This window comes from Lagenorhynchus albirostris, chromosome 3 (assembly GCF_949774975.1).
Source record: "Lagenorhynchus albirostris chromosome 3, mLagAlb1.1, whole genome shotgun sequence".
Classification (NCBI taxonomy): domain Eukaryota; kingdom Metazoa; phylum Chordata; class Mammalia; order Artiodactyla; family Delphinidae; genus Lagenorhynchus; species Lagenorhynchus albirostris.
This window is the reverse complement of record NC_083097.1, coordinates 29,284,046-29,311,591: the sequence shown is the minus strand read 5'-3', so window position 1 is coordinate 29,311,591 and position 27,546 is coordinate 29,284,046. Positions and strand designations below refer to the sequence as shown.

The 27,546-nt window shown below is 43.3% G+C and overlaps 1 protein-coding gene across 1 annotated transcript in view; it reads right to left on the bottom strand.

Moving 5' to 3' along the window:
• Positions 1–16,504: 16,504 nt before the first annotated feature.
• SPEF2 (sperm flagellar 2) overlaps positions 16,505–27,546 on the bottom strand; it is a 170,632-nt gene continuing 159,590 nt past the window's right edge. Inside the window, exons 34-36 of the mRNA XM_060146018.1 lie at positions 21,849–22,088; positions 21,536–21,658; positions 16,505–16,594 (exon numbers count right to left, since the gene is read on the bottom strand). Of these exons, the coding sequence (XP_060002001.1) occupies positions 16,505–16,594; positions 21,536–21,658; positions 21,849–22,088 (453 nt within the window). The remainder of the gene's footprint in view (positions 16,595–21,535; positions 21,659–21,848; positions 22,089–27,546) is intronic.

Sequence of the window (27,546 nt, the reverse complement as noted above, 5' to 3'; positions counted from 1 at the left end):
TCGTAACCATATGGAACTTCATTAGAGGTCTTCTAGTGATAGATTAATTCCTCATGAAAAGTTCACTGAATAAAAAGAGTTAAGCTAATTCCTTCATGCAGAGTTTAGGCTCATTTTCTTTTGTTGAGGTCAGTAAACATCAAGAGTTGCTACTGATTGATTTTCAGAGGAGCCTTCACATATACAAAGAGCATAACTAAATTATGTGCACACCTCAAATTATTTATGTTTTTATTGCCTTGTCATCTCCCAGCCCGTTAGCTCTCTGAATGGTTTTCCAATGTCTCTCCAAATCCTTCTGCTCCTGCTCAGTTTAAGATCACAGAATGGGATTTGGGATGCCAGCAAATGCCCATCAGCACTGACTCTTGAGAGTCCTACCGTATTTGCTATAATCTGAAAAAAATACCCCTGCACCTTCCATGAGGGCAAATGCATATGTTGATATTATTTCAATGAAACAAGTAGAAAATAACAATTTTTCAGTTTTTCCAGGGACCAGGTAGCTTTTTATATAAAAATTTTAAATATGAAAGTAAATGGATTGGCTTTGAGTTTAAAAAGAAAATTGTTAATCAACCTGTTTCAATATGCCCTATCATTCATATTTCAATTAATGAAAGCAAGACACAGTCTTAAACATGTTTTTGCTCCTCTTTCTTCCTCTTCAGTCCCTTCCCTCTTTTTTTGCAGATAACACAATTGGCTCAGGTCTGATTGGCTACAACTATTCCCATCTTGTTACCTTGCTATGATTACTATGAGTTACTCTGCGAATGACTGCATCAAAGAAGCAATATCTCAACCATTGCAGGCAGCATCTTGATTTACCAACAGGTTTGCTGAACAACAACAAAACGTGCTCAGGTAGGAAACTTCAGAGAGTTTAGGTTTTCCTGTTTATGTAGTTTAGAAAACAGCTCTGTCTTGACATATCAGCTTTTATTTTTGTGATGTACCAGAAGTTGATTTAGGTTGAGCCACTTTGAAGTAGTAGTATGCTATGAGACTGAGTTCAAATGTGTAGGGTTTGGTCTTGTTTTCTAGGCAAGAAGAACAATAAAAATCTTGAGCCAATTTTGAATTGAAATGAAAAGGATTCCCCCACATTTCTCTTCTGCTTCGTTTTTGAAGTCCAGTTAATCCTAAACCCTTTATATCTGTAGACCCTTTACCTTTTGAGCTGTTAACCAGCATCTGTTCTAAGTCAGCACTTTGGGCCAGAACCATGTTGATATCAAGTTTTGCTTACGGGTACAAATTGTTCTTGAACAAACTGCGGGGACAAAGAGTTTGTTTAATCTGACACTCTGCTTGTGGTTTATAGGTGTTAGAAACATTTTCCCCAATAAGGGAACACCCAAAATACATGTAATTAGCACTTTGGTAATTATATAATAAAAATGGATGGATGGATGATTTATCTGGGTAATTCTAGAACTTACAAACACTAGACCCTCCAAAAGCTTAATCTTGTACCATTTTGAGTTGTATTTCCATGTGTCCTAAATAGAGAACATTTTACGTGCAGCAGTGTTCAGGATCAAAAAAGTGATATTTGGGCAGTGTCTTACATGATACTAAAAAACAAAAATGAAAACGAAAAACAAACAACTCTACCAGATAATTTGTTCAAGTCCTGCAAACAGCTTTTTAATTCTGGGATTAAATAAATTCATTCAGCTATGAGTCATCATTCTAGTAAGATGAATTAAACTGGTCACTTAAGAGGAGGTAAGAGTTGACTAAAGGAGCAATTTGGTTCTTAAGGATAATTCTTAATGAATCATTAAGAACACACAAGGAGAAAAAAGAGGAATACAGAAAAGATGTCGCCCTCTGAATAGCAGAGTAGAATAGACTTTTATAGTAGAATTTTCTGTCATTTTGCTTCTGTCTAATTGAAGAGACAATTTCATAATGATTTTAATTCATGTGCCCTCTCAGTAAGTGTTTCAGAGAAACCTTATAGAATTGGAAAGAGGTCAGCCAGTGTTTGTAAGTGATTTGCAATCGTACAACCCATTCCCATCAAAGTAGGTCAGGTCAGTGTCCTGCTAAGCGCAATGCTACTTGTGTAAGAAGTAGCTCTGCTCTCACAATAAAAATCTATGTAACATTTGAAAACAAAGAGGAATAAAGTTAGGGTTACATAGCTCTTCTTCCAAAGTGATGCAGTATGAGTTGCAATCCATTCAATGGAATTGGGTAGAATGGCCCAGCCAGTCAGGCTTCAAGCCAAGAAGGAAACAGATAGACAACAATGGTAACAGTAAAAATTACCTTTAAAGGAAAATATTTTTAGTGTGGCACCAGATACTTCAGAATGTTGGTCCATTAGGTAAGCTAGAAGGATGTTTAATTAGGTAGTATCAATAAATAAAATACTTCCTAGGTCAATACAACCAATACAAACAAACCAAAAACCTGAGATGGTATAATTAAGAGAACAACTTATTTTACAAGTACTTATAATTGCTTTAGAACCAAAAACATTTGTATGTGAATTACTTATTGCAATGCATCAAATCTAGATGACATTAATTTTAAGCCTCATTCCAATTTCAGAGATGTTAACTTGTGGGAAAAAAGTTAATTTATGAAAACTGTCGTTTGAACAAGAAGCACTTTTGTCACCCTAGTTCCTGTAACTGTTTGTCCTTAATATTTATAAACAATAGAATTGTACTGCTTGGAGAATGTCATATTGCTTATTCTTGTCCTTAATTCAGAAAGGAAGCCCTAGTAAATCATACAAATTACTATGTACCATGCTATGAAGTTATAAGACAGGGGGCACTAAAGCTGTAAAACACATGACTTGTATGTGCTAAATCTTATATCTTATCATGGGTTGTCCCTCCCGATCCATGGATCACCCTAGATTCCCCTGCAGTACTCTTTGGCTGCATTTCCAGGAACAAGCAACAGGTGTAGAACTCTGAATTCCCAATTGACTTTAATATTCTTAAGGTGCTGGGGAAAAGTCAGAGTGGGACTTTATCTCCCTGGTGCCTTCTTAACCTATCGAGGCTAATACTTTGTCGGGGGTGGGGTATCCTGGATACTTACTGCACAGGGGCAGTGTAATATTTGGCTGGAAGGGAAAGTTATGATGGATCAGCGGCTATGGTTCTTCCAATTGCCTTGGTGATGGCTCTCATTATCTTATTCAGACAGGCTTGGGGACTCTTTTTGTACTTGATGTTTCCCACAGATGGAGGGAGGGACACAAAGTTATTTGCCAAGGAAGACTAAATGTTTACATCTGGTAAGTGTCTGAAGCCCTCAGAACATCAACTTTTACAGACTCACCTTAACAAACCACGAGTAAACAGTATGCTGCCCATCAACACTATTGTGAGAAAAGTTAATGCAGGTGACAAGAAAAATGAGACAAGGAAGGCTATCTTTGTCCTAATCTTTGACTAGAAATTTCCTTTATGAAGGAAACTTCTCAGAAAAAGAAGGAAGCAGATAACAGATGTTTTGGATGTCTGGATGTCTAGATGTCTTAGTTCTTGTGAATTCGCCATAAAAATAAACATTTTAGGTGATAATAACTGAACGTATTAGATTACATGTTTGTTTACGTCTAATAATTTTGCCATTGAAGTCAAATTAAAATCTGCTCTGCATTTTGGAAGGAGAAAGAACTAGAAACCTAGTTCCATTTCTGAAATGGTTAAAACATTGCCCTGGATTATAAAACCAGAACAATGGCTTGGAGGCAATCTTTGATATTATCTGAAAATCTTCAAAACAAAATGCAAGTGTGGCCATATTTTTTTCTAGCTGATCTGCCGTATGTGTATTTTAGGTGTCTGTCTGATTGCAGTCAGATGTGGGTAAGTGGTGGGGAGGAAAAAATAATGTTTCTTAACTCTGAGGATAAAAAGACTTGAAATTAGGTGCACCTCACATACTTTCGTAATCTGCCCCACATTCTGCACCGTGATGTGGGATAGATACTGCTAATTTGGTGTTTATTTCTTTGGGGGAGAACAAGCTTTGAAAAGAGCACTCTTACGGATAGGTGACAACTTCTGTGCTATATGAAGAGAAATGGATGGTACTGCTCAATGAAGACTTCAAGGGGATTTAATCAGTTACGGAGGCCACTCTTAGGAGCAACTGATTTTGGGAATCTCAAATCATGTCCTCTCTGGTCATTATTGAGATATCAAACTTCACTCTTTTTCTTTTTCTGCTGAAAGCAGCCAAACTGGGAGGTACCATGTAAGCACCAAGGAGCTAAGAAAAGCTTCTTGAACATTCATACCAAAGCCATTTTAAAGCAATTAAGAGAGGAAGACCATGTTCTAAGTACATCAAAGTCTCCTGTTTTAGCTTGAAACGTTATGTGTAGTTTGTTCCCTCTGGGCTAGAGCCTCAGAATGGAATTGCTGGGTTGATGACTTCAAATCTTTTTAATTTTAATAAATGTTGTCAGATCACTTTCCAAAAAGGAAGTACTAATTCACGTTACTACCAGGATGTATTAGAGTCAATACAGTGTTCTAAATACTTGCTATTCAATGTGTGATCCAGGGACCAGCAGCCTGGGCATCACCTCGGAGCCTGTTAGAAGTGCGGAATCTTAGCCCTACTCAAGATTGACTCAATCAGAATCTTCATTTTAATAAGATCCCTGGGTGATTCATACATGCATTACCATTTGAAAATCACTGTTTGAAATCACTTGCAATCTGTGTTAAACTGAGAAGGATTGTATCGATCAAATATCTTCTCCGGAAGGATAATTAAGAAATTAGTACAGGTAGTTGACTCTTGGGTGGAGCATTGTGGGACTGACAGAGAGAACGGAGATGGGAACTGGCTTTTGACCATATATTCTTATAAGCTTTGAACTTTTCCATGAGCATGCATTATCTATTAAAAAAAATTTAAGAGCAACTTCTTGCAAATATAGAGATTACTTTCCACCCGCAAATCTCCAGGGAGATGGCAGCCCAGTGGTTCCACGTGTTCTCCTCACACACGTCTCCTGACTTTGTCATGTTGGTGTACTCTGGGTTAAGCAACATGGTGGAAAAGGAAAACTTTCCAAGCCACACAACTTCCTTTTTGAAGATATGAAAATGTAATGATGTCAATGGGGGTTTAATATGACAAGGGAAGCTTTGACTGAGCAGACAGAGTGAGTCAGTGTCATGGGGCACCTTTGAACATTTTCTGTAACATACCCATAGTTTGAACTGTGATTATCATCCCCCTGTTCCTTTTTGCAATACTATATGATTTCCCAGCACCAGAAAATTGCATTTAAAATGTTACGACTGATTCAACTTCTTGAAATACAAGAGTTCTTGGGTTTCTTGTAAGTCAGAGAGCTGGCAAGCCAGTCTGGAACATCTCAGTTTCAGAGTCCACACTGGATCTGCTGACACCAAGACGGGGGCAATTTTCAAGGAGTAAGAGAGGCAGCTCTACCTCTGGAGGATAGAAAGGGAGCATCCTCACCGCCCTCTCGCTTCCTGGAAATCTTCCTAGGACAAGAATCCCCTTCTCCCTCAGTGATCCATTGTGTATAGTACAACTTATTCTTAGGAAACGTTTCATACAGGCTAAATTGAAAACATACGGAAGTTTTATACAGGCTCTGAAGGTTAAAGTACATGAATCTTTTAGATCTAGTTTCTCCAGATGTTGCCACCTTACAGGTCTAAATAGTTTGATAAGAACAATAATTCAAACTTCCCTGGCGCTTGAACCCACCTACTCTCTCAGGACCACCAGCCTCCTGAAAAAGGTTGCCCAAGTATTCTGGGGAATCTTTGGGAGGATGGAGGTAGTTTTTACATGTGCTCGCAAACCAACGAGGTGGGCCACCAAAAATCCACCATTTCTTTCTTTTGCCTGACTTTGGCCCCTTCCTCTGAGCATCACCCCTCCTGTCAGGGATTTTTTTCCCTTTTCTACAGAGTATCTTCTTTCCCCTAGTGGGCATCTGCCTCCAGCTGCATCTGGGACACCGGAGCCTCAGCGTATGTGGGGAGTGGAAGGGATCGGGGCTGCAGGGTTTTCTGCTGGAGAGGAGCAAACAACTTAGCCCTCTTTTGGTGTCATTCTCTTTTAGAGACACCGTGTCCCAGGGTTCTTGTGAAACAGCCCTTGTAGCATTTACTTACATCACCCTCTGTCTTGAGTTCACAGCCATTTCATTGTTATTGAATCTACCTGCTCTAGCTCCTTCTATGCTCAAGGTACATTTTGTCTCAGGATTTTATCTTCTGCCAATGGGCTTCTGAGTCTCGTAAACCCCAAGTTTATGTTAGGGTTCCTGCTACACCCCCAGCAGAAACTCTAGGTTCATGAGAAATAATGGTTTATTGCCTGGACCTTTCTGGGCTCTGGGACCTAAATAAGAGGGTTCCGTGTCCAAACAGATATCACCTACTCAATTATTGCGGAGCTTCCTGGGGCAGGGGGCCAGCCAGCTGTTCAGTCATGGGCTTCATGGTGGGGATGTTTGGTGTCGGTGGGTGGGAGGGAGTGCTGGGATGGAGGTGGGGAACCAGAGAATGGGAGGAGCACAGCGGGAGTGCCTTCGCCCACAGAGCCCCTAGAATCAGTAACAAGCTTTTCAAAAGATACATTTTATTTTCATAAAATATTATTTTATTTCCCCAAAGAGTGAAGGTGGTGTGATGGTGGCAATGAAAGGGGACAGGGTGATGGGATAGGCATGGAGAAAACATCTCCTGACAATGCTCTTCTGTCTCTGGGAATTTCTGCAAAAAGAAGGGGGCGCCTTACGAAGTGAGTCTGCAGCCAATTTGGCGAGCGATCCACCAGCTGTGGTTTCCGGAACAACAGTGTGGTCACAATTGATACGTGCGTTGTTAATAATCACTACCTCCGTGGTCTTGCCTGTTCCTAGACATAGGGGGAGGGGTGGTGACAGGAAGCCGTGCTGGCTCTTCCATCTCAATTTAGTCTTGCAGGTGAAATTGAGAGTTCGGTAAGAGGTGCACGGCTAAGCAATCCCAAATCCAGGGAATGTGCGGGCAAATGCCTGGGCAGATGGTGGGCGGCTTTGTATGCTCCTTCTTGGATCTGCCCTAGTTCACCACCTCCAGGTTTCTTCAAAGCTCAGCCTTGTCTGTCTCACGCATAGCTCTCTTCTACCCTTCCGTGTCTAGCATAGATGGGAGATGCAGGCAACAAGAAGACGGGCTGCAGAGAGGGTGGTACCTCTGATCTTGGTCTAGCCGTGCACTCCTAGTCTCCCGGGAGGTCGAATGCCTGGCAGCCCAGGATTTGCAGAAGGATAGCTGGAGAACCGTGGCCACTGACTGCCTTCCTTCTTCAGATTATTGTTTCTTTTCGTCCACGTGGTTGGAGCGTCCAGTTGTGCTGGATGGGACCACCTCAAGGCTGCTGTGCACGGCTGGGCAGTTTGTGTACTGTGAAAATGCGACCAGCTGAGAGGAGAGTGAGGGTGAGCTCTGTTAGCCCTGAACTAGATCTGCCGTGGCCTGCCATGGTGCCCTATCAGGCTGCAGGAAGGGGTGTCTCCCAGCCGGTGCCTGGTGCCGTATGAGCTAGTGGTGGCCGTGGCTCAGGGTGCATTTGAAGCTGTGAAACGTGGGGCTTGGCAGCAGCCTCTGCCCTTGCTACCCCGACCAGCCCTCTGACTTGCTTGGAGTGAGCCCCTCTGGGAAACCCAGCCGTGGAAAACTGATAGACCGTGGGCCACACGCAAGGCCCACGAACGTAATCGTCTGGCTCACACAGAGTTGACCCACACAACGTTTTAAACTATTTGAACTAACTGTCAATATTTACAATTGAAGAGATTCTGCATGAGGATCAGAATCTCTGGCTTCCCACGGCCCTGCCAGGTCGTATTGGGTCGCAGCCGATTACTGTGTGACAGTCCTCAACATGCCCTGCGGCCTCTCCAGCACTGACGATGAGTGCTAATTGCTGTTTAGCATAGTGCCTGTGCTCTGTTCTCTGATAGTAGAATAAAGAGAAGGGAAGTCTATCCTGTGCTGTCTTTGAAAAGTGGGAAAATTAAAGATAGACTAAGAAGCCATTACAAAGATATCCTGACCTCCTGTGTATTTTGTAAACACCTCCTTCTAGCGCGGCTCCTCTGCAGGCGAGGGCTTAGCTTGGGAGGTGCGTTCTGGGGCCTCATCTGTCCCTCTGCCCTCAAGTGTTTTTGTCAGAACAGAGGGTTTAGACCCTTCCTGCTGAACTGGGGGGCTAGGTCACATGCGGTCTGGTTGAAGGTCAGAGAGAGAGATACCGTGATCAGACATATGGAGTCTGAAGGAGAGGGGGACGAAGGACAGAGAAATTGAGAACACAGACATACCACAAAAAATACCTGACATACCACAGAAAAGTCAGGTATGTAAGTCAGTGGCACCAGATTGCATAAGGCAAGGCCCCTGGTGGCAAATTTCTATCGGTAGGGAGGCATTGCTCGAAGGGCAGAGGGCTGAATCCTCAGCTGAGGGAACTATTGGGAATTTTACACACGTGGTTATACCTTGGGATGCCTCTACCTGACACCCACATGACAGAGAAGCAGCGTGGTCCAAGGGTCAAGGGCAAAGATCCTGGAAACAGATTGCTTCCCCCGCAGGTAGGAATCCTAGTCTCTTACTAGCTGTGCAAGTTAGGTGAGCTCCTTACCCCTTCACGCCTTAGCTTCCTCTGCTTTATAATGAGGATAGGTATATACCTACATTCTAAGGTTGCCTATAGATGAGAATTAAATGAGTTAATTCTTAGAAAGTGCTTAGAAGAGTGGCTGGCACTTGTCAAATACCCAAGAAGTATTTATTACTACCTGCTTGCTATCTCTCCCGCCTCCCCTAGGAAAATGCAATATTTAGAAACATGGTTATCAGCTTGGAGGAAGTTGTACTCTGAAAGAAATAAAAGCAGCATATTTTTAGAGTTACTCCATTCAGAAAGAAGTTGTAAAGTTCTCCTGGAGCATGAGAAGCTAAGAGATGTCTTCCGTCCAGGGCACTCTTCCTGCGGACGCTTTTGCAAGGAGCATGGTGGCAAAGGCTCTCCTTGATTTATAGGAGCTTTACCGTGAAAGGGGCTCGAAAGGCGGTGACATTGGTGGGAGAAGGCTCAGCCCTCGCCCTTGGGAGTCCATGGCGCAGTCTGCCCTATGCAGAACACAAGGATGTTGTGGTTTCAGCCTGGTTTGTGGGGCGCATAACAAGGTGAGGCTGCTTCAGACAGCGCTCAGTGTCGCTGTCTCCCTGCGGTTAGCCATGAAGTGAGCAAAGACACAACAGTGCTTGTTTGGAGCTCAAGTGCTCGGAGTGCTGCTTTGAGCCCTGTGAGGCCCTTGTGGGGCTTTGAACTGTGGCCACAAGACGCTAGTGGCATCTCTTTCCAGATTTGTTTTGACACACGCTTGAAAACAACATTTCCCTCTGTCCTTCTGCTAAGAATCTGACAGTGAATGTGCTGGTAGATTTGTTTAGCCCTGCCTCAACAGAATCTTTGATGATGCCTTGAGTAACAGAGGATGCTCTAAGTCTGTATCAGAGAACATGGCAGAGAAAACTTTGGAGGTGGAAGGAGCTATCCAACAGGCAACGTAAATTTCTTACTAAGTCAAACGTGCCAGCTAAGTACAACAGGAGACAGAATAAGTTGCAAAAGGTGTTGGAAGCAGAGTTAGGGAACCTTTTATTTAGAGAAAAAAAGGGTAGGAGCAAGGGAGGAGCCTGAGGGAGCCCAGACGGCAGGGGTCCGTCTGCACTGACCTGTTCAGAGTTAGACTAGGCTCGCAGTGCTAAAAGGAGGTGATTATAATAGGATTCTTAGTTCTCATTAGCTTCGTGAGTCATTCAGCCTCTAGCAGATGTTCCCTGATGTCACTCAGCCTCCCTCCTCCAGAGCTGCAGGGGGCCATCTGGGGAGGAGGAAAGTGACCCTCCTTACACAGACACAGACACAGACACACACACACACACACACACACACACAAATAATATTGAAAAGATTAAATCAGTTCTCTCCAAGATCTAGAATAAGGGACATATAAGGTTGTAGGAACATCTTTACTGTAAAAAGGTACTCTACACCTGCTAAAATTTCTGTAAAAAGGAGACATTCCTCTTCACTCATTAATCCATTTCGTATTTATTGAGTATCTAGTAAGTACCAGAAACCATGCTGAGGGAAGTTGTATCAAGTTGAGTGTGAAAAAGATGATAGGCATAGAAAGAGAGAATCAGATTCTAAATAACATCCTAAGAGATGCGGAATCTATTTGATAACAAGGAAGCAGAGGGAAGGTTTTTAAACAAAAATGTGACGTGCTTAAGTAAAGATTCAGAAAGATTATTTTGTGAACAGTGTAGAGGCTGGATTGGGGTAGAATGATGGAGGCTTTGGGAGAAGATACAGAAAGTAGGGGGGTCAAATGAGGACCATTGCAAGAGTCTAGAAGAAGGATTTTGAGGGATTTTGAAATAGGGTGGTGAGTGGGCGCTGAAAGGAAAGGAAAGATGTGAGAGATATTTGTAAGAAGTGATCAGTAAGATAGGGTGTGAAGGCGGGAAAAGGATGAAGAGACAAGGATACAGCCCCATTTCTGAGAATAGGAGTCCAGGAGAACCACAGGTGCTGCCATTAGTATAGCATGGGAGGTTGGGAGGAGAAGCTCTCCCAGGAGAACTTCAGAGGTGGGCTGGGCCATATAGTCATCCAGCCAAATGGTTCGTCCACTGTCTGTATCTCCTCTATTCCTATTTAATCCTCCCTTAGACAGCCCCAGGCTGGCCTGCACAGCTAAGTAGCTGGAGTGTGGTAATGGACGCCATGGGTAGGAATTCTAATGCAAGGAAATAGGGGGTGCTCACACAGTGGGATGAGCCTGCTCAAAGAGCTTTAAAGAAAGGAGAAATGCACACACGATGAAGAGGGCACTGAAAGGGCTCTTTGGAGAGATCGAAGTTGGGGTTGCAGAGCTGAGGAGCTGACTCAGTAGAGGTAAAACTACAGTCGGAGGAGGACAAAAGGGTAAAGTCCTAGGTTCCCTTCATGGTACCGCATGGTACCCTGCATCTGTCAGAATAATCCTGGCAACAGGGAGCTTGTCGCTTCTCATGGTCAGCTGGAATCTGCCACGCTGCAACATGCACCACTAGAGTTGGTTCATCCCTGGGGACCACAGAGAAGCTACTTCATCTGGACAGCTTTTCAAATAGTTGGAGATGGTTCCTTTGCCCCTTACATTGGAAGTTTCTCTACTTAAGGCTAAGACTATGGGGTTTTGAGTTTCCTCCCTTCTGAATATATATATATATATATATATATATATATATATATATATATATGTATATATATCAGTTCCTCTGCATACATAAACTGTGCATATATTCAAGTGTGTGGCCAGGAACTGCACACAGAATTGCCAGTGAGGTCTAACCAGCACCGATCAGAGGAAAATCAGCATCTCCCTTCCTACAAATGTTGCTCTGAGGACACTGGACTCTTCAGGGGACACAACACACAGCAAATTAGATTCAATTCACTTTGACCAAAACCCTTCTGTTTTTATTTTTAAACATTGCTAAGTCATACTTCTTCCATCCTGGGCTTATGCAATTGGTTATTTGTACTTCAAGTTGAGCAAACTAGGTAAGAGGATGGCTTTGGGTGTTCATATTGAGTTCCTAGTCTATGTCTATAATTTACCAGCTGTGTGACTTTGGGCAAGTTACATAATCTCTCTACTTGTCATTTTCATTATGTGTAAATGGCCATCTTAAGAGTACTTACTTCACAGAGTTATGAGACTAAATGAGATAATGCCTCAGCACTCAGCACAGTGCCTGACTCATAGTAGACCTTCAATAATATTAGCTATTATTACCTATTATTACCTATTGTTAATATCCTAACCTTGTTATTGAGTCCTCTTTTTCTTTTTTTTTCTTTTTTTTTTTTTGTGGCACACGGGCCTCTCACTGTTGTGGCCTCTCCCGTTGCAGAGCACAGGCTCCGGACGCGCAGGCTCAGCGGCCATGGCTCATGGGCCCAGCCGCTCCGCGGCATGTGGAATCTTCCCGGACCGGGGCACAAACCCGTGTCCCCTGCATCTGCAGGCGGACTCTCAACCACTGCGCCACCAGGGAAGCCCTCTTTTTCTTATTAAGCATAATTTAATTCAAATTTCTTCCAACATTGTACCAACCATAATTATAATTCACATGAATTCTATCTCTCTCTTTGAATTTCTTTGTTGAAGTTTTGTAAATCACAGAAGTAAGAGAGACATAGTCAGTATTTCCTATAGCTAACAGCCCATTAAGGGAGAGGGAAAATAAATAACTCATGTCATGAATCTTCTGTGTTTGAGAACCTCACTTTACTGGTTACAAATTCACTTGTCATTCAGTCCATATTTGTTTACCTTGTTCCCAAGGATAGCGTGAAGATATCATGAATACCCCTGTAAAATGTCACATTGCTGTCCAGAGGACAGCAACCAGGATAAGATTCAGATTCATCCCATAGAAGCGAGAGCTGGAGAACATAGTCATATTTAGTGCCGAAAAGAGGGGAGATGGTGCACATAGTGGGAGATGTTGAAGAGGGTGACAATTTGGTGTGTGGGTTGGATGAGAGTGGAGAGAAGGTGGACATGGATGACGTGAACGTCCACTGAGGCCAATGGTGTGTTGGCAGCAAATGATTCTGGAAGTAGCTATTTCAAGCAGCCCATGGTGATACCTCCTTGACCCATGATTTAGAAGAAACAGTGGCCCCCTTTCGGGTTTTTCTCATGAATTAGTCTAAAATATGTCTTTGTTAAAGAGGAAGAAACGGATCTTTGAAATAAGTGGATATTGACAGCCAGGCAAGAAGGAGGAGGAGACCTATTCATGGGAAGAAAGAGAAGAAAAATTCACGGTAAAGTAGTGAACGTCCCCAGCTTCACTGCTCTCTCATTCATCTTAGGCGTGCCGGAACCCTAACCCTTTGCCTGTTGCGTTAACGGACATTTTGTTTCCTTGACCATCTTTACCCAGGTAATCCCTTCATTGAGACATCACTGGTGATATATTTATTTCAGAAGAAAATAGCATCAGCTTCCCTTTCTTTTCATAGGAAATACTATATTATTTTTTGACAGTTTTAAAATGAGTTCTGGGTGATCCCCGAATCTTATAATCTAACATACACCAAAAGTGCAATGATGTACATCAGACCATTGCCTGGTAGAAAGGTTGGCTCAGCTGTTAATCATGTGACATGATGGCCTCTTGAAGGTTGGCTTTTCGAGATTGGTATCTGGGTTGAATGTACAGAGTCCTGAAAGGGATAGCCTCCTCTGGGAGATTTAAAATCAGATTAACTCTTTTGTTTTAAATTAGATGAGGACTTGCAGGGGAGCATAGATGCCGCCACAGGAGATGGCAGACAGTTCGAGACTCCAGGAGTTTCCCAGGAGGGAGTGAGAGCCTTCCTGTCCCAGGGCTCTGAGACCAGGACAGCTATGCCACTATGTAAGTAGACAATACACATGTACTAGATGGTAGAATTGGGTTATAAATTTTCTTTTAACACCATGACAATAGAATACAAAAACATATTTGAAAGATGAATTTAATAGGGTTATATGTAAATACCTGTACTTTAATATTTTTAAAAAGTGGCCTCTGTTAAGACAGGTGGAAATGTGGTTGAACTAAAGCACGTGAAACAAAGGCTTAGAAGCTTTAGTTATTTGTAAGTTTAATATAAGTCATCAGTTTCTTTTCGTTACCTCAGACTCCTCAAAATCTGCAGGTGTGGGTTCATGTGTGTGTGTGTGTGTGTGTGTGCGTATGCCCATACACAATGGCTTTGACATCCCGGGCTGCACTGAGAGAGGTATCTTGATGGTGTATCCAGAGTCCGAGATCAGAGACTTCAGATCCATCTCACAAAAGCAATAGCCGGAGGACATGGTAATGCAGGGCAAAAGCAGCCTCAGAATGACCTGAAGATGGTTGGGCGTTCACTAGAATTATAAGACTCGGAAGGCTCTTGGGGAAAGGAGCTTACAGTACGTTCTTTCTTCTTCTGGCAGAATCCCATGCAGTCTCTGCTTTCAGTGTGAAGTTCCACCCTTGCCCGCTCCAGAACCTGCAGCGCGAGAGCTCCATTTACATCTCTAGGTCATGTTCCACCACCAGGTCTGCTCCATCCTGCTGATGACTGGAGACTGACATGGTGGCAAATACCCACCAGGGAGACCTTTGTGTGGGTTGCTCTCCTATAGTTCAGATGAGATAATGGGCCTCAGGAGGGAAATTCTGCAATTTCCTTCGTTAACTACACTGTGCAAGAACATTATTACAGCAAGCAATTACAAGGAAATATAAGGCATTGTGTCCGCTTTTAATTTTTTTCTAGTGCAATGTAATGTTGCCTTGTCGTCTTCAATCCTTAATAAAATGTCGGTTGGTTGGCTGCCTGTGTCCTTATCATGATGTCTTATTTATTTGAATCCTATTTTCAGATGTTCCTCAGCTCCCTTCTCTAGAATAACTAGAACTACGAGTGAATCAGCTAGCTGAAACTGTGAAATCTCTGGCTGGGTTCCTTCTCCACCTCCTAAGCTTCTGCATCACCATCCTCCATCATCTTGAGGACAAGGGTTCTGGGAATGGAACCCACAAGAAGCAGATTTAGGCAATGTGTCACTCTCAAGAAATAGAATATAGGGCTTCCCTGGTGGCGCAGTGGTTGAGAGTCTGCCTGCCGATGCAGGGGACACGGGTTCGTGCCCCGGTCTGGGAGGATCCCACGTGCCGCAGAGCGGCTGGGTCCGTGAGCCATGGCCGCTGAGCCTGCGCGTCCGGAGCCTGTACTCCGCAGCGGGAGAGGCCACAACAGTGAGAGGCCCACGTACCGAAAAAAAAAAAAAAAAAAAAGAGAATATCATTCTCACTGACAATTGAAATTGTCTTTGGACGGCTCATTTTTTCAGTGATCAATCCAAATGTGATACCTCTACACGTTTTGCACAAATGTATTATAATGCAACTTAAAGCTGGCTATGATATTTTAGCCTTAGGTTCAGGAGTATAGCAATAAGGAAAATACACAAAATCCCTTACTTCATGGAACTTACAACCTAGTGGAGTGACAGACAAACAAAAGAGTAAACATGCATTTGTCAGATGTTGATAAGTGCAATGGAAAAAAAAATTAAAGTGGACATGAGAGGTATGGGGATGGTGGGTTATTTCTATGTTGTATTATGTGTTGAGGGAAGGCCTTGCTGACAAAGTGTCATTTGAACAGAGGCCTGAAGGAAGTCAGGGGGCAAGCCATGCAGATATTTGGGACCAGGCAGAGAGAAAAGCAAGTGCAAAGGCCCTGAGGCAGGCATGTGTCTGTTGTGTTCCATGGTTAACAAGGTACAATTGTTGCTTGAGCAGAGCGGGCTGGGGGAAAATATCAGGAAATGAGATCAGACAGGCAGCAAGGGGTAAACTCAAGGTAAGGACTTGGACCAGACTCTACATGAGATGGGACTCCAATAGAGGGTTGGAGCAGCGGGGTGACGTGAAGGCTCCCTCTCTTTGGCTTGGGTATGTTGAGTTTGTGATGATGATAAGCCATTCCTGTGGTAATCAAGTGGACAGTAAGAGAGAAGTTTGGATTTTGGGGGAAGACGGGAATAGAAACTTCACTTTGGCCCAATAAAGTAACGGAAATGGATGACTCCTCCAGGAATTGACTGTGGACAGAGAAGGCTGAGTGCTGGGGCCCTCCAACTCTTAGAGGCTGAGTAGAAGAGGAGGGTCCAGCAAAGATCCACAGAAGGAGCAGCCAGTGAGGGGACCCAGAGGGGGTTTCACAGAGGCCCAGCCACTGAAAATACATCAGTGCTCACTTAAAAATGCAACGAAAACAACAAAAACAAAATCACTTTCTTCAGGTAAGTATCACTGAATTTGAGTCACTAATTTATACAAGTGCTATAATTGTACCTCTATCTATACAAGAAACATATTCTATTAATAAAGAATTATGAATAGATAATAGGATCGTGACTATACCAGCAGCTGATAACGCAGCCTTCTCCTTGGCTAGTGAGATACACCTTGGAATTTTATGGAGCGAGAATGACAAACTGTATGCAGCCATGCTGCCCTGACGTGGAGCTCTGGGGGAATTTTCACTGTATCTGTCTAATGTAGATACTTCTCACCGGGACTGTTCATGACTTAATGTGTATGTTTATATTTGAACATATCGTTCTGGTGCCTTTTATTTTCGGAATCACTTCAAAATGCACTCCTTCTTACTTCGGATTTTTGCTTGGAAATTTAAAGTTTATTACAGAATATTCTCCAAGTTAAGGAAGACTCCCTTTTCCGTGCCCCTCATAGCCTGGTAGGGGTCATTTCTACACTTATGATGATAATATATACAACAAACACCATGTTTACACTTGATGCCTGGAAGATTCATTGCCGCTCTCTTGTCTTCATTTCTTTTCCTCTGTGAGTCTGGAAGGAGACCTCTCTTCATCACTTCCTTGTACATGCTCACTCCTTTGGAGAATTACTTTAACATCCTAAGAGAAGAGATTCAAAGAGAAGTCACAAATATTATTAAATGAGTTAGAATGAATGATCACCTAATATGTGGCAGTGATTAAACAGTAAGTTGTTTTTATTTTTTTCCTTTGAGAAAATTGTTCTCTATTTAGCTTGAATCCTGCCTTGCAACTTACTAGTTGTGCCCTTGGAAAGATAGCAAAGATCTTGGAGATTCCATTTCCTCATCTAATAATATCTAATAACAGAGGTGTCATATCAGATTAAATAACATTTGTAAAAGCAGAGTTTGTCAATAATGGGAAAGGCAAAACATTATTTCCCTATCAATCAGTAACAAACAGTATCCACCTTCTATTAAAGGAAAAGTCTAATGCCAAATTAATCATGTCTACAGATTTGTAGAATTTTAGAACAGCAGATTATTTTGAGGGTGGGGGGACTATCTCATTTCTGTTTTTTTTTTTTAACATTAGAGATTGAATGATCTGTTTTTTCCCACTTAAAATACCCAGCTATGTTACATTTTAAATCATAGATGTTTGTAAAATAAATTTAAGACATTATCACAAGGTAGAAGGGGTACAAGCACGTGTGAAAAATGTAGAATTATATTTATGCAGTTTTTAATTTTTTTTTTTTAGGCAAGTGCTTTAAGAATATGTTTCTTTTCTTCAGAGCTGAGTTCCAAAGGTTTCTATTTTTGTTTAATTAATTAATTAATTTATTTTTGGCTGTGCCGGGTCCCTGCTGCTTTGAGCGGGCCCTCTCCAAAGAGCAGACACTGAATTCAGGAGTTGAAATGCCAGCTTTTTAGTTCATCCATGTACAATTTTGCACGGCTCAGAAATATTTCCTGTGAACTGCAACCACCAGCAGACCAGCAGTAATAATTATAGTAATAATAATTACTATGTATTGAGTGCTTTCTATCTACCAAGCATGGAGCTATGCACTTTATATGGATTAAGTCATTTCATCCATACAAGGACCCTGTGAGGTATGGTTGATAATTAACCCTATTTTACAGGTGGGGAAACCAAGGCACTACGAGGTCACTTGCCCAAGGTCACACAGTTCGTAAGTGTGAACCCAGTCAGCATGGTCCCTGACTCTGCTCTCCTAACCACAAAGCCAGGCCACCCACCAGAAGGAGCAAAAAATACAACGTATCAAAATAATTACGCACACTCGCTTTTTTTTCCACATGTATTTAAAATGCGTGTTGCTTCCAAACATGAACCTTGTAAACACAGAGCTGTTAGGCAACAACCTTCACTTCCCACTGTTTATAGCAGCAAACAACATTTTAACCTGAAAAACCACACTCTAGTTTTTGCTCTACTTATCTTGAAAGATCTTCAAATAACATCACTGTGGTTAAAGTTCATTTTAAAAATGTGATCTATTTACTTGTACATGGATATCTGGAGCAAAAAAATGATGACAGGATGAGAGTGTTGGTAACTGAGTCTTCAGAGATTTTTTTTTTTCTTTTCCTTTCTTTCTTTTCTTTATTTGCCTAGTGAAAATGAGAATAGAGCACCTTACTGGAAAGGGAACCTCTTTCCTTTTTGAACATCACAGTTAGGCTTTTCAGGTCCAAGGCTCAGCTCTCAATCAGATGAAAGCGCCCGGATTAGATGATAGCGGGTGGTCCATCGCCCTCTCATGAGATTCCAGGGTGGAGCGACAGGGAGGAGATGCAAAGGACCAGGATGGGGAGGGTTGAAGAAGCTGACTCAGTAGAAGCACCTTGGCAATGAAGGAATGAACCATCGGACAGACAGACAGACAGACTGATGAACTCTTTTTCTACTGTTAGAGTATCAGGTGATACCTGAGCTATGAGGCTGGTTCATGGGAGGTCAGATACCTTCCATTTGGGGGGCTCTCAGCCAGAGGAGTCTGCGCACCAGAGAGGATTTGGGGAATGTGCAGAGGTCATTTTGGTCATCAATGCATCAAGGTGCTCCTGGAATATAGTGGGCTGCAGCCCAGAATATCAGACATCCTGCCACAACGGAGTCGGTCCTGTGCTGCTCAAAAACGTCAGGAGTGCTTCAGATGGGGTGCAAGTTGATAAAACTCCTTTCAAAATGAGGGAAATATGCAAACTAACAAGAGCCCTGTGGACTTCAGCTTTCCCTGGGCGTCAGAACACATCTTCAAGGGACTTGCCTTCGAAGGCAGTCAGTCATCTGTTGGTGGGTTTCTTTTTTCAGGAAAGTGCCAATAGAATCTTCTCTGCAAGTCAATCATATTAAGTCATTCTAAAGTCTCCAGAAGTAAAAATGTTCCCCAAATCATCCTGACTTTTTAGGGAGTTCTTCTCCCATTATAGGAGGAAATAAGCGTGGCATCGTTTTAGGGTCCTAACTGTTCTTGGTAATGTAAGATAAACCCTATCATATATAATTCTAAGGATTTGAAAATTATTTTACTGGCTTAAAATAGGAGGGCTGTTCCCTGAAATGTGGAACAGAATGTGTAGGATGAAATGCAATCTCAAGTGATTGGCTTCTGGAACACATCTCACACAGAATGACGGTTGCCCAGGGGAAGGCAAAAGCAAGGAGACACCCACAGCTGGCAGACTGCTGCCCATCCTTTCTGTGACACCCACCCACCCACTTCTCTCCACCCTTTCTAGCTCTGATGTGCTCTGTTCCCACTAATTCCAGGGTCATACTGACTCATCCCCTCATCCTAAGTGGGGAAGAAAGCTGGTCTTTATTAACGCAAGTATGGAGTATAAGATGCCGAAAAGGGACCTGTGACATATCAGTCTCAATGTGAAGAGTAAATGCTAGTGGGATGTATGAGTACAATGACTTAGAACATTGCCAACCACATTTCCAAATATTTTGGGCCTGTTTAAATAAAGAGACATAAATAATTTAAAAAAGAGGTCTGTTAAATGTAGAGACATAATGATATGATATGCTTAAGAGGCAAAGAAACACTTAGGGATGAAGAAATTCACATCACAGCATGCCCCTTCTCAGAAGCCCTGCCATTCTCCATCGCTTTTCAGATTGAAACTATATTTCCCCACGTGATGCCTGGGTTCTTTGCAATCTGGCCTGATCTTACTAATTCAACGGGATCACTCCAAGCCCTTCACAGCCTGCTGTCTGCTCTTCAACCAGTGGGGTTCCACTCCTCCACGCTGCCCGGCTTCCACGCCTTCCCCCGGGCCTCTCTTTCCACCCAGGATGTGGTCTCCTCTCCACCCCTACAGCAAAATCCACATAGACCTTCTCTCCCCACCCTCTCAATTTTCTTAAACTCCAGCCATCTTTGAAGACTCAGTTTCTAGCACAAAAAGTCCTATGTTTTGAATTCCTGTAATTTTGCACTTGGGTGTGGTTTACCTTCTATCATTCTGTTATTGATTTAATTCCTGTGAGTAAACATTCTGTTGCAGACAGAAGTGGAATTTGCCTGGGAACAGCAACTGAGTTTGGTACTCATGTTGCTGTCTCCCATGGAAACTTATTTTACTAGCCTCAGTGGTAAGTGCTCAGTATTGAATAGATATCCTAACAGCCATCGTTTCTGTAGTACTTGCCATGTGTCAGATACTGTGCCCCGTGCTTTAGAGGCACCATCTCCTTTAATCCTTTCCACAACCCTTTGAATTAGGAATGGGTATTATCCCCATTTAACAGGTGAGAAAGCCCGGGTCAAGAGAAAGTTAAGGTCAGGTATCTAGTGAGTGGTGGATCCGAGATTCAGTCCCATGACTTTATGATTCCAGAAACTATGTTCTTAAATGCTGTCATCATACTTCACTACTGAAAGTGCTTAGTGTCTGCCAGCTGGTTAGAAATCAATTTCAATTATTGCCAACAGAAGTAATAAAATGTAAAAAGGATCATCAATTTAGAACAAATAAATGGAGGTACAAAGATATTTAAGTCTGGATAGACTGATTTCCGGGCATAGCAGGTTATCACTGAGGGGTCAGGAGAAACTCCTCTTAGATCACTTGCCTCTTATCAAAGTGAAAGCGTTTTTATCTTAAACTTAGCAAACTCTTCGTAGTCCAATAAACAACTAACAGGAGGCAAATAGGAAGACTTCACGCTGTTAAGTGTGTGAGGCTTGTGAGAGGGTTGTAGCAACCTGCCACACTCTGAAAGGGGGTCACCCCCTGCTTTCTGTAGCCCTTACTGTTGGGGACCCGCGACTTGCCCGGTGGGTGCACATTCAGCACGTGTGTTTGAGATGTGCGTGGTTAAGGTAGCTCTGAGACACAGCTCTTCCTCTCTTCCTTCCTTTGTTCTGCTGACTTGGTCCGGTCTCTTTAGGTTTTGTCCTCAGTTTTCCCATCTTGAACAGTTTCTCTGAGGGAACCCTCACACATTCCTTCATAAGCACTGTCACTGCATGAGCTACAGAGACAATGTGTACCAGGATTAGAGTACAGTGAACAAATCAGCACTTGGTTGGGGATCATGGTCCCCTTAGTTCTCTTCCGCAGGGGGACTCTATTTTCCATACTCTTCAATCATAAGCCAGGGCCATTCGATGGCTGGAATAATGCAGAACATGAATACGGCCACCCACCCAACTTCAACAGCCACCTACCTCCAGCCTTCTGTGGTAGACCCAAGTCCTTAGAGTCCCAATGGGGCAGCTCCATGGTACTATCCCTAGTACTGGTGGTCCTATCTGTAGTACTAATAGTATTATCCATACACTGATAGTCCTATCACGGTACCGGTGTACTGATAGTCACCTCTACTCTGTCTGAACTTGCTGCCATTTGGGTATTGAGGGCTGGCCTTTCTGGCCTGACACCATTACCAGTTTAGCTTCCTCAGACCCTGTTCCAGCCTAGTTCAGCTTCTTCCTTCCTTCTGCTCCTCCACATTTGTGATATCCCACCAAGCCCTGAACCTGAACTCAACCAAATTAAGACTGTATTAGGACCTTGGGGTAATACTCACAGGGATTTTATAGTCTGGATAACTTGAAATCAGATCTTGAATAAAAGGATGCTTCAGAAGAAGAGCAACTTCAATTGGCTCCAGATTCTTGGAACCTAGGTCCTGAAATACTTTTATGAAGTTCTTAAAAGGAAAAAATAAAGTTGATTAACTTTACAATCCTGATGATGTTAAAAGTTTTGTTTTTGAAAGGAATCATCATAATTTCTATATGATGATACATTTGGGGAGAAATTCTACGAACATAGGCTCAAAATTGAGGGAAACTTTTCTTGGGTACAGGTTGCCCCTTTTATGAAATAATCTAACCAACCTCTGAATACATGTTCTCTGTCTCTTGGTGGCTGGCAAATCTGTTAGCGTCCTGAGCTTCGTTTGCTCCTCGGAACACTCTGAGTAGTGTTTCCATGGAAATCATTTCCGTGTTCGCATTTTCAGAGATTTCTTCTGCCTTTTCCTCCCCTTCCTCTTGTAATTCCCTTTCTTCACTCATAAAATTGTCCTCAAGTTCAGGATATTCCTCAATGGGTCTCATATCAGTAAAGGAGGAGGTCTGTGCAATTCAATGAAGAGAACATGAAGTCTTTCCAGGAATAGAGATCTTTAGAAAACACCAGTTTGGTCCCGCACATTTTATGCCCTGGGATGATGGTGCCTACTGCAAACTAGCTAAACAAATCCAGAGATAGAATATGCTGGCTGCACTGGAAATCATGTTGAAATCCCAGACCAGTTCTGCTGGTAGTTGACAAAGGCCTCAGTGTAGGGGCGTTTTACTCACCTCCATACAGGCTTCTGCTCACTACCCTGCCAGATACACCACATTCCTCAGTGAAAGGACAGTGGAATGAATTTGTGTAACCACTGTTTTACACATGAAGCTAGATTTCTGAACAGGATTTGCTTTGGAAATTGCCTGCAGTCGAGAGGTTGTGGGCAAGTTAATTTCTCAAGCTTGACAGATTCTAAGAAGCTTTGGGAATGTTTGTTTGGACACTGGAGGTTAAACCCGACTAAACATCCAGAAGGGAAAATAGAAAACAAATTGAATACGGACAGATTGGGATTCTTATTGCTGTTCATTGACACTTGGCCAAGAGCCATGAACTCAGACACCGGCATTCTGAGCATGGGAAAGTAAATTGTTCCTGATGTAATTTCTTACGTATCAAAAGCCTGAAAAATATGCCTACACTTTGATGCCATAATTATTGATCTAGGAATTGATTCTAAAGAACTATTCATGTACACAAAGACTTTTGTATAGGGATGTTCATTCCATGTTACTTACAGCACAAATAGAAAACCTATGGCTCCAAAAATGGGGAATGGTGACATCAGTGATAGAGTCGGTCTGTGGCAGAATACTATGCTGCTGTGAACATTTTGGTTTTTAGAAGGATACTGAGTGACATGAGAAAACGCTCATGGGATGAGTGCAGAAAGGAAACAGAACACAAATAATAAATATACCAGGATCCTCATTTTCTTATATAGCTATACTTAGAAATGAAAAAAAGAGAAACAGATACATTAAAGAATTGAAAGTAGTTACCTCTGATTGGTCAAACAGCTGATTTCTTTTTCACTTTGTTTTGTATTTTTCAAATTCTTTACAGTAGATTTGTACTTACTGTATTTACTGTTATAAATGTATGTGTGTGTTTCTGATGATGAGGTAATAGATACTCAACAATTTGCCATAGGAAAATGGGCATTTTCAGAATGTTGACTGGTCCAGTGTCAGAGAACACCTGAGGGCTGATTCTCCTTTATTCCGATGAAGGAAAAATGCTAATTTAGGCTTAAAATCAGAGCAGGGTGCCAATACCTGTAAACGCTCAATTCAGTAGAAGCATTAAGTGCATAGATCGCGCAAGTTCTTTCCAAAGAGCCACGTAAGTCCCATGTGTAAAAGGATTATAACACAGCACAGAATTAAGCCTCTGGTTGTCATAAGCCCCTCTGAGGGATTTGCAGGGGCTGAGGATAGTGCAGTAGAGACAGGTTGTATTTGCTCTAGCTCTGTGTGGTCACCTTGCTTTAGTTGGGTTTCCATATCCTTTGGTAAATTGGGAATTTAATCTAATCTTGGAGGGTGGGGGGAGAATGCTCTAGCAGGTGAAGTTTTTGGAATTAAGTACAAATATCTATCATCTGCCTATCTATCATCTATCTATCTATGTATCTATTTATCATCTACCTATTATCTATCTATCTATCTATCTATCTATTTGTTCATCCAGCCTCTTATCCATTTTAAACAGTTGAAATACTACTCGGCAGAAATGTGAAACTAGCTTTTTTTGTCTCCATCTAAGAAGCCTGGGAATCATCACACTGGCTACCCGTCAATAATCCCCCTGGGGCGATAGAATATTTGGTGTACTGAAATGAACATAGTCGAGATGTAGAACATCTTGCTGAATGACTGAAGGATGAATGAATTTCTATTCAGAGGGCAGCACAGGTGCTACGTGGAGAAGACAGAGACAGAACCTGTGGATGAGCACATGACTAGCTGGGCTGGATAAGCGGGCAATACCAAAATTGAACAGAGAAGGAACCTGCTCTCTCTGCACTAGTTCCATAACTACAGAGGGTCCAACTTCTCAAAGACTTGCTATAATCATCATGGGATAAATAGATTTTTTATTTTAGTCAAAAGATAACAGTTTAAACATTTGAGTGAAGAATCCTTAACTTGTTGTATCTGAGGATGCTTTATAAATGTTTGCTATTTTTGCTCTCTAGGGGGCTGGAACAGAATAGACTTAGTGGTTCAGTGGGAGTGGAGGGAGAAGAGGGAGGCCAAGATCAGGACCAAAGGAGCCAGTTCAGCATCCTGGCCGGACTGCAGTGTGTGCGCGAGAGGGGGCTCCCAACAGACGCTCTGAAAGACCACAACTGTGAATGTGGGTGGATGAACAAAACCAGGGATGCTGGTTTGGAGAAAAGCCAGGGCTTCTGAATGAGCAATAATTAGTGGCATCAAAACTCTGTGTGAGTCACATTATCTTCCAAGCAGCGGGGCAGATTGTGGCGCTAGCAAGCACTATGTCACACTCTCAGAGACGGCCCTCGAGGACTCCCAGCAAACGTGCCCCTGGAGTGGTGCCTGACTGTGCATTTCTTCCATTCAGTCTGTTTAGTTCCACATCTCAGAAGGTAGAACAGAAGATCAGTCCTTAGGACTAATGTGAGCAAAGCATCAATGAGCAGAATGGGATGCACATTTAAGTTTTTTGAAACCCAAGGCCTCAAACCATCTCTGTCAAGATGCTTTAACAAGACTCTCAAAATGTGGGAGGTTCAAGCTCATAATTTATTAACGTCCAATATCACAACCCCAACCTCCACAGGGCAGGGTGAACCGTTTTCTCAAATATCAACTTATCTGAAGCTTCACGATGACTAGTGCCTGCTCCCGAGTGCTTTGCTCTTGAGCTTCTTTTAAATTACCCAGAAAGCCGTGGGTTTTACAGGAGGTCTGTGCCACGGTGAATAAAACAGTGTGAGGAGCAGATATAGACTCAGAAAGAATGAAGTATCAGGGAGATTTCCAGTTGTTTTTTGGAAGGTAAAAGCCGAGATCCCACTAAATGTCTTGGGAGTGAACATAGATCTATTGGAGGTGTTATTTCTGAGCAGGCTCATTTTGCCTTCCTGGGATAAAGTTGCCCAGGGAACTAGAATACAGTTGGAAAGGGCACAGAAAGGGGGCGGCATAATTGGAGGCAGGATGGTGAGGGCTGTAGGAGTAGGCAAGAATGAGGAAGGTGGGTGGATCCTGTATTTCAAAAGCTCCTATGGTTCACTCCCAGCCAGGAGTAGTCCTGTGTGTGTGGTGTGTGACAGACCTGTGCCCCATCCCTGCCCAACCATGGTTTCATCTCTGTTGTGCAGTGGTCATGGGGCAGTTCCTGCGCAGTGTCCTTGGGCTTTAAAAGAGCTCTTGAGAGAAGTACTCCAGGGGAGTTGCTTCCTGGATGGGCACGAGCTCCCGGTGAATGACCCACCGGGTCAGGGACAGAAGGGATGCAGTGCCTTCCTGTGCTAGCTGGCTTGGCTGCTACCCACCCAGAGAGCTGTCTGTTGCTATGGCAACCATTGTAGCACATACTTCCTTTTCCTGGTCTTTCTGGCTAGGTGCGGCCTCCTGACCCTGCTGTTGCCTCTGCCTCTGGAATGTCTGCTCTCCTCCTCTCTACCTGGGAGACGGGAGTCCCTCCCTTCCTTCTCTCTTCGTCTCTTTCTCCCCTTCTTTCCCTGCCATGTTCACAAACACTAATCGAGTATTTGCTGTGTGCATTACTGAGCACTTGCTACTTTGGAGGACATAAAGATGGGTAACAAGTCATCCCCAACGCAAGGTAGGAAGAACAGCAGTAGGATTCAATAGATAAACCACCCCCTGCCTGAATGACTAGTTCTCCTTACTTCCCTCCTTTGCCCCCTACAGTCTGTCCTGTATGGGGGTACATTTTAAATCAAACGACCCTGCTCCGGTGACTTCTCATCTCATCTCTTGACACAGTCAAAGCCAGCGCCCCTCCAGGGCCCCTCGGAGCCCTCTCCCCCTCACTAGCCTTGCCTGCTACTCTCCTCCAGCTCAATCCTCCCCAACTACGCTGGCTGACTTGCGGTTCCTTAGGGTCCACCGGGCATGACCCCACTTGAGAGATTTTGCATTTACTGCTGTCTTCACTTAAAATGCGCTTCCGCCAGGGGTCTATCTGCAAGGCCCTCTCCCTCACCAGTCTGGGCCTCTGCTTCCATGTCTTTTCACAGAGAGACCTTCTGTGACCATTCTATTTAACACAGCAACTCCCACCCAGACTCCTATATTTTTCCCTCTATTCTTTATTCCCCATGGTGTCTATCACCATTTGCCATAGTCTTTATTTTACTTGCTTTATCCCCAGAGGTGCTGGATGAATGTTTGCTGAGTAAATGCACAGGTGCATGTGATGGTGCTCAGCCTTGCCGGAGAGGATCTGGATGTAAATGGGGCCCAGTTGTGGGAATGCCCCGTGGGTCGGGGGAAGCTTCATGAATGATCTGGCCTTGGGTACTGGGGAGCCCTCGAACCTTTCCAGATGAGCAGACGCGTACTCCAGGTGGAGGGGATAGCAAGAGCAAAGGTACGGAGGTGGCAAAGAAGAAGGTTTAGACCCCTCTTTTGATCTGTAAAGCCCCATGTTAATCTGTCCTTTATTCTGCGTTCCCTCCATGTGTGGGCCATCATTCTCCCATTCTTTCCTGTATGGATAAGGGCAATTAGATGGAATCTCTTTAGTGGAGCAAATTTGGCTTCTTCTATATCCTTTGCAGATCACAGGGCTACACAGAGGGTAGGATTTACAAAGCTAATTAATGAAGTGATTGATTGCTCCACTAAGTGAAAGGTTTACTGAGCTCTGTAGCAGTAAGTGAGATTCAGGAAGGCAGGTTAGGGGATGCAGAGCAAGACAGATGGCCCTGCCCACAGGGTGCCCAGAGTCCAGAAAGGAAGCTGACCCTGTAGACGTAGTTATCTATGAGGATTATGGTGAAGGGGGGCGCACAGCATGCTATGGGAACACAGGGCAGGGTTGCCTGCCACCATTCCAGGTCAGGGAAGGTCTCCCTGAGGACAGGTTGAGACCTCCAGGCAGGTTATGATCCATGCCAGTGTTGGGTGAAGGAGACCCAATCTGTAGAGAGATGTAGGCAGACCACATCTAACTCGTCATTTATTTGGGAAAATGTAAATGGTCTTCCTATGTTCTAAGAAGACAGCATTCTTGAGTGGAAATAACAATAACTCCTTCCTGAACTTTCTGTCACTGTGTCAGTGTTAACGCTGAGTCTAAAGTACATCGAGGTGAAGAGCCTTGAGTTGTCAGCTTCCTAGGCAGCACTCTGGCCTCGCCCTGCCCCTGATGGAAGGGGTAGGACATCCTCCGGGTCATCTGCTCAGGGCTGAAATATAGGGCTGCCTGTAAAAGAGTCTATGTGAAATGTGTGAA